General features: G+C 36.5%; 1 protein-coding gene across 1 annotated transcript; it reads left to right on the top strand.

Moving 5' to 3' along the window:
* The first annotated feature begins 837 nt into the window (after positions 1-837).
* LOC144968039 (nucleoredoxin-like) lies at positions 838-7,676 on the top strand. The gene is given in 5 exon segments (XM_078905998.1): positions 838-974; positions 4,595-4,693; positions 5,324-5,385; positions 5,387-5,512; positions 6,632-7,676. Coding segments are annotated over 4 exon segments (405 nt in total). The 5' UTR covers positions 838-974; positions 4,595-4,611; the 3' UTR covers positions 6,767-7,676.
* The last annotated feature ends 2,037 nt before the right edge of the window (positions 7,677-9,713 follow it).

Below are 9,713 nucleotides of genomic sequence, written 5' to 3'. Positions count from 1 at the left end.
TGTGTTTTTATTTTCATCAGTGTCTTTGAAAAATGTATAAGCACCTCACTAGCTGCTTGCGTCGTCCAATATATTACCAGGGGAGAGACAAATTATAAACGCTACGAGCATTTTTCAACACTGTTTATGTTCTATTTAAATGATATATATATTGTTTCACTAATACAAACAACCCAAAATTATTTGCTAAGCTACGCCACTGAATGAAACTTGATTGTGAATATTTTCCCAACGGGAAAGAGAATCAACACAGTATTACTGTAAACGTGTTAAAGTTTTAGTCATATTTTATTGCAAACGATGAAAATATCAAATGAATTCGGGGTTGTGCGAAAACTGTTTGGTCTATCACTATTCGTAATGTCACTTGATATATAAGGCCGCATGCAAAAATCACCGCATCACATTTCGTGACGTTGGAGGAATTTGCAATATTCCATGCGCACGTTATTTGGAAGGACTATATCAGCAGTAATTTGTTACCAGTTAATTGTTATTATCAGTTGTTGTTGTTGTTGTTGTTTTTTTTTTTTGTTTGTTTTTTGTTTTTTTTTGGGGGGGGGGGGGTTTTTTGTTTTTTTTTTGTTGTTGTTGTTGTTGCTTTTATCAGTTTTTATTTGTTATCTCGACAAAGATAAATACCCTTGAAAAGTTGCTGACTGAACTAAATCAACAATTTGACAATAATTATAATAATAATAATAATAATAATAATAATAATAATAATAATAATAATAATAATAATAATAATAATAATATAATAATAATAATAATAATAATAATAATAATAATAGTTATTTAACTAAATTTACCTTTTCCTTTGGTATCGCAATTTTATTTCAAGTGCCTAAAAAAATACCGACTATTGCCCAGCATCCGTCAACGCCAGTCCCGTTATAAAGTCACAGGTCTCACAACTTCATTGATACCCACTCTCTGAGATCATTCAGTTGTTCAAGGATACACTGTATCAGGTAAGTGCGTTTTCAAAAATGTGGTTTGTTTATAAATGAACGAGCATTGAATATGTTACTCTTAATATGCAACTCTGATAAATGAATTTAGTTTTTACCAATGTTTACGAGTTGGTGAAATTTTGTTTGTTGTGGTAACAGAAAAGTAACCGGTAGCCGGTAGTAAGGGCAGGGGTCAGAGGTCCTGAAAACAGAAAAACAACAAGATAGACGTCTATCTTGGAGTTGCAATCCACGTATTAGAAGAGAACGAATATACCTATTTGACAATATTACTAGGTAGTATTTGATTACTGTCTGATTCTCAATATAATTTGGATGTATAATTTGTTAACTTTTTTTTTTGATATGTCCATATGGCGGTATTGTGATTTTGCTTTATCAAGCGAATTGGGCTGAAAATATGTGCATGAAGTTCATGAAGAGATGACTGGGACTGAGATGATTCACTCGCTACCGCCTCGGATAGCTCTCTCTCTCTCTCTCTCTCTCTCTCTCTCTCTCTCTCTCTCACTCTCTCTCTCTCTCTCTTTCTCTCTCTCTCACACATACACACACACACACATACACTCGTCGTAAGTTCTCTTGTCGTAGAGAATATTTTCACAGGAGTGATGCACCGATGCCAGATGTCAATTCTGTAAACATTTTAAATCAAAGAAAAAAGACAAGAATTTACTTCACCTGAATTAATTTATTACTATTAAAAGCCATCTTTCTATTATGGAGTGAACTAAGTAAATTGGTACAGTAGAACCCGCTTTATTGGACAGCTCATTGTCATTACACAAATCCTTCGAATTGAACAGTTCATAGGCTGACCCTCATAATAAGAGGAACAATCTATCTAGACTACACACACACACACATGTATAACTGTAGTATTATTATTTGGTGGAATGCAGTTATTGATGAAGCTATAGTACACTTAAAAGAGATCCAGAGCTTCGTTTAAAACAGTTATTCTTATTAATAAGTGTCCAGTAATGAATTGGCAATTTGGACGCGAGTCTGAACAGTCTCTCATGACTATTCGGACTCAAATTTCAATGAGCAAGTGCAATCAACAGATTATTTGGACACAGTCTGAACAGTCTCCAGTGGTAGTAGAGTTTTGTTTGATTCTGGAAAAAATATTTTAACTATTGATAAGTACATCAATTATCAGTGCAAGGCTCAATTGAGATCTGTATGGGACGATCCAACAAGTTTGTTGTATCCATGTTTTAATTTGGCTGTAAGATAAGTGACACAAACTGTGATATACCTTACTAAGGTAAGTATAGAAAAGTATGCAGTCTAAATGTTTGAGCATCCACACCCCGTAGATTGGTGGCTTGATTGTGAATATTCTGGGCAAAATAGTGGATATTATTCATAACTGATTCACTCGTGGAAGCACACACCACCGTGGCATACAACGCGGCATTGAGAGGATGTTGAGTTAGCAGGAAGAAGAGGTCTGCACAACTGCCTTTATAAACTTATATTTCCTGAGACCATAGCTGTTTTAAGTACTTGCCTGTCACCCAAAACAATCAGCCCAACGGATCCTGAACATCACTCACAATTTGAACACAAATGGAAAAGATGCCTGATGCTGACTGTAAGGTGTAGCAATGCAATTCCTTCAGGACAAATAAGGGAAAAACTCAAGAAGCTATGTTGCTTTTGGCAATTTTGACTCTCTGGACCCATGAACCAAATGGGAGGCAGGAGAAGAAAGGGAAAAATTCAAGATGCTACGTTGCTTTTGGTAGTTTTCAGTCTCTGGTCCCATGAACCAAATGGGGGGCAGGAGAACAAAGGGAAAAATTCTAGACGCTACGTTGCGTTTGGTAGTTTTCAGTCTCTGGTCCCATGAACCAAATGGGGGGCAGGAGAACAAAGGGAAAAATTCAAGACGCTACGTTGCTTTTGATTCAGAAAAGTGAGTGGAGCAGGCACTTATGTTGGTAACAACAAGATATGGAGTGAGTAGAAAAGTGCCAGAAGACAATAGAGAATAAAAAAATTTTTCGCGGCGGTGGTGGGGTTTGAACCTGCGACCTTATTGGTACGACAACTCCGCCTGGCAGGTGAGAGCGTGGCTCTACCGTGTGAGCTATCCACGAACACAAAAATATTCGTTTCAAACCCAAAGTCATTTCTAGATCCCTCTCTCACCCACTTCTTGAGATCGCCGATTCGTTCGCCACCATCGCGAAGTAATTTTGACCAGCAGTTAAGCTTAATAGCCAATATTCTCAACACAAACATAAACATAGAAACGATTGAGACATTGAGTATGCTCCGGTGTATGGGGTGAATTTTTCTATTCACTTCATATCTTGTTGTTACCAACATAAGTGCCTGCTCCACTCACTTTTCTGAATTAAAAATTCACCCCATACACCGGAGCATACTCAATGTCTCAATCGTTTCTATGTTATATGTTTGTGATGAGAATATTGGGTATTAAGCTTAACTGCTGGTCAAAATTACTTCGCGATGGTGGCGAACGAATCGGCGATCTCAAGAAGTGGATGAGAGAGGGATCTAGAAATGACTTTGGGTTTGAAACGAATATTTTTGTGTTCGTGGATAGCTCACACGGTAGAGCCACGCTCTCACCTGCCAGGCGGAGTTGTCGTACCAATAAGGTCGCAGGTTCAAACCCCACCACCGCCGCGAAAAAAATTTTTATTCTCTATTGTCTTCTGGCACTTTTTCTACTCACTCCATATCTTGTTGTTACCAACATAAGTGCCTGCTCCACTCACTTTTCTGAATTAAAAATTCACCCCATACACCGGAGCATACTCAATGTCTCAATCGTTTCTATGTTATATGTTTGTGATGAGAATATTGGCTATTAAGCTTAACTGCTGGTCAAAATTACTTCGCGATGGTGGCGAACGAATCGGCGATCTCAAGAAGTGGGTGAGAGAGGGATCTAGAAATGACTTTGGGTTTGAAACGAATATTTTTGTGTTCGTGGATAGCTCACACGGTAGAGCCACGCTCTCACCTGCCAGGCGGAGTTGTCGTACCAATAAGGTCGCAGGTTCAAACCCCACCACCGCCGCGAAAAAAATTTTTATTCTCTATTGTCTTCTGGCACTTTTCTACTCACTCCATATCTTGTTGTTACGTTGCTTTTGGTAGTTTTCAGTCTCTGGTCCCATGACTATTCTAAAAACATTTGGCATCTCTCATTTGTGTCCAATTGTCAACAACTTTCCCTCTTATGTGGCTATGTGGTCTAGTGGTATGACACTCACTTTCGGATTGGAAGGTCCTGAGTTCGAGCCTCTTTGGTGCATAGTTGAGTCCTTGGAAAAGGCTCTCAACTCACATTCTATAACCGTACTCAGGTGTAAAATGAGTACCTGGCGGTTAACAGCATTTTCTCTGTTGGAAAAAAATTGTATTATCGTCTAACAGGCATCATGTCTCATTCTATATGTTAAATGTTGCTGTTTGTTAGAGGCCCCTTGTAAAGCGCTTGAGAACATTAGGTGGATGTTGCGCTATATAAAAGCTCAAGTTTTATTTTAGATGATACTTCTTTGTTTTCGATGTCTGCGTCATCTGCAGAAAGTGTAATGTTAACTTTTGGTTATCATATTTTCCCCCAGAAATCTAACATTTAACAATGGATTGTTTTGGTTCTAAATTGGTCTCCAAGAATGGTGATGTTGACGTTGCCAATGCAGTGAAAGATGTAGAGCTTATAGGTGAGTTTTGATTGAATAAAGCTGAGGGTTTAATTGTCCATCATCAAAATTTAACTTTAATTATAGTTTTTGCAGAATTGTACACATTTTTCTCAAAATCTTACTCATTTTGAATCTCCATTGTACACATTTTCATGGGCAAGGGTTGGCATCCCTGCAGTCTTTGCTTCTTAGAAATATTTGTACTATTGTTTCTATTTCTATTGTCATTATTGGTTGCACAATTTGATTAACTAAGATCTAAATTTCGGTTTTATTTTCAAGTTACACATAAAATATCATGGGGATCCCGATAGCTCAGTTGGTAGAGCACTCGCTTCACACACAAAGGGACTGAGGTCGATCCTGGGTGATGTCAAGATTTTTTTCCTGACCGCTTTGTCTAATCTGGTGGAAAGTAATTTGTGATAGACTAGCATCTTTTCCAAAGGATAGCAAGCAATTGCTATTGTCCATTTCATGGTATAAAAACCAGGATAAACCAAATTAAGGCGCCAAGGGCCTAATGCCTAATGGCTCTGAAGGACAACTATCTTATAAGACTTTACATGTAAAGTTACAAAGCTGTTTTGAATGTCATTAAAGGAATGATTATAAAATAATGCTTTAACTAATTTTTTTTTTTTATAGGCATCTACTTCTCTGCCCATTGGTGCCCCCCTTGCAGAGGATTTACCCCAAAACTTGCCGAATGTGAACGCAAATGGCAAAAAGCTAGAAATTATTTTTGTCAGCCATGACAGAGATGAAGCATCTTTCAAGAATTACTTCAATGAGATGCCCTGGTGTGCCATTCCCTTTGATGCAAATGACATCAAAGTAAGTCATAGATTGGAACACTAAGTTCTGTAAACTATTGAGAGTTTATTGGGGAAAAATAATTGGAGCAGGGTCTGGTCTGGGTAACAAACAGTGCAAAATTCTGTCTCCTGCTTTGGCCTTATGTAAATATTGCTGCTCAAAACTCGAAGAAATAAATAACATGATTCCTGTTTTGTTGATAAAGGAGAAACCGGAAACGTTCATTTGATCTGTTTTTGTAATTAAATTGAAGCTTACATTCAATTTCACATTGTTATTTATTACTTTGGCCTTACTTAAATAAGTTTTGTGCTAAATACTTATCTGCCGTTGATCTGGTTTTTAAGTAACGTGTTTATGTTTTCATTGTTTTTTTTTTTTTAATTTTTTTTTATGGCTGAAGAAGGGTTTTGAGCCCGAAACATTCCATGTTTGGTATTTTGTTCTTTTATAATTTTTGTTTATTACTTTTTTACAGTCAACAGCTTCTAACGGCTTAGTATCACTTTAACTTTTAAAAATGTCGTATCCAATCAAAAATCTTGCTTACCAGTCAGTGAAATCTATGTGTTTTAGGCCATTGCAGCAAAGGACAATGCTCACTGGTTTACAATCGGTGACTGAATGCTAGTGACCAATTAGAGTGTTGCATCTGACTGCCAGTCAGTGAGCGAATAAGTTTTGATAACCGTCCAATGAGAAGACTTGTTTACTAACCAATAAAATCAATGCTTTTTAGATGACCCCAATCATGGTGGGTGCCACGTTTCCGGGTTATCCCAGAGAAATGGGATGATATTATGTGTGCGACTGTGTGGTCTAGTGGTATCATACTCGCCTTCGGACTGGAAGATCAAGGGTTCGAGCTCCACTCTGAGCGGCACATGGTTGAGTCTTTGGAAAAGGCTCTTTACTCACACTTTCTCACCAAACCCAGGTGTATACTGAGTTGTTTCTATCAGAAATATCGCCTAACAGGTGTCATGTCTCATCTTTCGTGTTAAATGTCGCTGTTAGCTAGTGACCTTTTGTAAAGTACTTTCGGCACATTTGGTTGATATTGCGCTATATAAAAGCTCAGGTTTTTTTAAATTTTTACATGCAAATTTATTTTCTCTGATTTTTCATTCTTTACAGGAGAAACTGCAAAGTGCACACAAAGTGTCTGGTATTCCCAAATTGGTTTTCCTTAACAAAGACGGAACTGTTAAAACTGAAGATGGCAGGGGGAAAGTGATGTCGGAAGGGAGTGTAGAATCATTCCCTTGGTAATAAGTGTGTTGTTTATTTAATAGAATTTATGAAAATATTATCTTTTGTTTTCACTCCAGAGATCTTATGATATAATTTATTATTTTATTTATTGATTATACTAATTAATATATTTATTCTCATAATCATTGCACTTTGTTGGGGTTTTTTTTCCTGATTTTGTTTTCCTCCCCTTTATTAAAGTATGTTTGCATAATTTGAGAGAGGTCCTCATATCACAGTCAAAGTTTTAGAGAGTCTATTAGAAAGGTACCAAAACATATCTCTATATAATAAATAATTTACTAAGATATACATTATGAGCATAGTATTCATTATTTGATAAAAGAAAGATTGACGTTTTAAAATGAATCCACAATCTCTTAAATGGTATTTATCATATTGATATTGTTTCAGTCAATCAACTAGTTAACTGTTGTACTCTGGAAAAACTTGTATTTTTAAAGTTTTGGCTAGAAAACGTCCTTCAAAAGTCGATCGATTTAAATGACCCACATCTTGGCAAAATCTCTCAAAACTGGGACTTTGAGAAGTTACAGGTTTGAGATTTTTTGCCAAGATAGGGTTCACTGAAATCAGTCGATTTTTGGAGGATGAGTTTTCTAGCCAAATTTTTAAATACAAGATTTTCCAGAGTGCGGCAATTAACTGGTTAAAAGATGATAATGTATTATTGTAACTCCAAAAGTAAATCCGATACATAAATCACATTCCAGAAACGAAAACAAACCACACCAGATTCAATTTAATAGACATCATCATGGACTTTGTTCTGGAAATAACTTTTTTTTTACTTTAATTTTATGTGAAAACATTTTTTTAAACAACACTGTGTTAAAATGTATAATTTGTCAGTTCATGTGACATTGCATATTTTACACAATGATGCAACATCTTCTCTCCTCTCTCTCTCTCTCCTCTCTCTCTCTCTCTCTCTCTCTCTCTCTCTCTCTCTCTCTCTCTCTCTTCTCTCTCTCTCTCTCTCTCTCTCTCTTCTCTTTCTCTCTCTCTCTCTCTCCTCTCTCTATCTCATCTATCTACTTTCTCTCTCTCTCTCTCTCTCTCTCTCTCTTCTCTCTCTCTCTCTCTCTCTCTCTCGTCTCTCTCTGTCATCATCGTTGATTTCTTGTATCATTAATTGTCCTAGTTGTCTGTGCCCTGTAATCAAATAAATGGTTGATTTACTCACTGTGATGAAATTTTCAAATCTTTATAATGCATTTTATTTCTTGGGAATATGCATATATCAGATTTTTTTTTTATGGTGCAATTTAATTTTACAATTGTTTCGTCATCTTTGGATGTCCCTACATTGAGTGTGATCGGTAACGCTTAACTTCATAATTAAAATTCCTTTACAATGAAACTATTGCATTCCTCTTTTTTGTTTGTTAATGTCAATTGTTGTTCATGTTTTTTGTTTCTCCTCCTCCTCCTTCTCCTTCTCCTTCTTCTTCTTCTTGTGGTCAAGAGCCCAAAACCGCAGAGCATCTAGTTGAACGGTGCATTGTGACGAAGCTTCCAGGTGGGTTTGCAACTGTGCACGAGTGCGGTAATGAGTTTGCATCCAGGGTAGGCATTATAACATGGTAGTGTGAGCACCATTAGAAGCAGTTACCTTCTGTGTCGTTTATAGTCGGGTTAATACAGTTCAGTGAGCATTACTCATAAACGCGGATGGCAAAAAACAATAACAAAGACCTGAGTGACGTCATCTTCGAACTATCTATACCCACCCCCTCCCCTTTTATTTCATGGCCACAGATGACATCACAAACCCATACTGCAAAGCCCGCCATCTTTTGAATGGTGACACACTACTGTAACATAAGATACCACTCACTCTCGCTTTTTCAACTTATCACGATTTCTTCCATGATGAAATTTAAACATGATATTTTATTTGATTGATTTCTTGAATTAACCACCTTTGAGGGCGAAAATTTGTTGCGATTAACCAGTGACTTTTATATAGAATTAATTTCGTTTGGTGGGAAATGTTGCAATTAACCGAGTTGCGATTATCCGGAGTGGACTGTATCAATACAACGTGTCAGCCCTACACATCCACGAAGCATGACAAATCAATTGTGATTTGGAAAACAGGGATGGTATCCTTCTAAGCTACTGGGTACTATATAGTTTTAACCTATGTCAGCGATTTATAATTTGGAGTCATGGTTGGAAGAATTCAAAAAATCAAAGCACGCTAGGTGTTTTTATTTTACTGCAACGAAAGAGGTACATAAAGAAAATTTCAAACTAGTTAATATCATGAGACAAATATTTGTGTACTTTGTGATTCTTGCTTATCATAACATGATTTTACACCGTTCGCGACATAAGCAAAAGAGAATTTTTCCTTTGCTGTTAAATACCAATAGCGCCTGAACTTTTTAACGGATTGCAAAGCTGTTCTACTGCATAGTTATGAGGAAATAATATCATATTAACCGCTCAACTGTCGGTATTTATTTGGGAAGACACGTATTTAAACATTTGGCCAGAAAACTCGTCCTTCAATAAATACCGATGGATTTAAATGACCCTCATCTTGGCAAAAACTCAAACCTCGAACTAAAGAAGACCTCGCGAGATCTCAGGTTTGAGATTATTTTTTTTTTGCCAGTATGAGGTTAATATAAATCGGTCGATGTTTGAAGGACGAGATTTCTGGCCTTTTTTAAAACACTTTTCCAGAGTACATCAATAAGTGATTATTAGCAAAAACGTTGCAATTAATGTGCTAAATACCTGACTAAGAGCCACTAAAGGAACTGATACAACAAAAAGGTTAAAAGCAATTGATAAAGCAAATGCTTTAACCCTCTCCTTATCATCTACAGCAAAATCGTCACATTTGTTACGTCACAATATACATTAAAATTTGTTCTTATTCAGATTTATTTTGCAAATTACAATGCTCTTTGTTTAATTAATAAGAACA

Source organism: Berghia stephanieae, chromosome 3 (assembly GCF_034508935.2).
Source record: "Berghia stephanieae isolate SIO BIC M18660-M18661 chromosome 3, UCSD_Bste_1.3, whole genome shotgun sequence".
NCBI lineage: Eukaryota > Metazoa > Mollusca > Gastropoda > Nudibranchia > Aeolidiidae > Berghia > Berghia stephanieae.
This window is presented reverse-complemented; position numbering and strand designations above follow the sequence as displayed.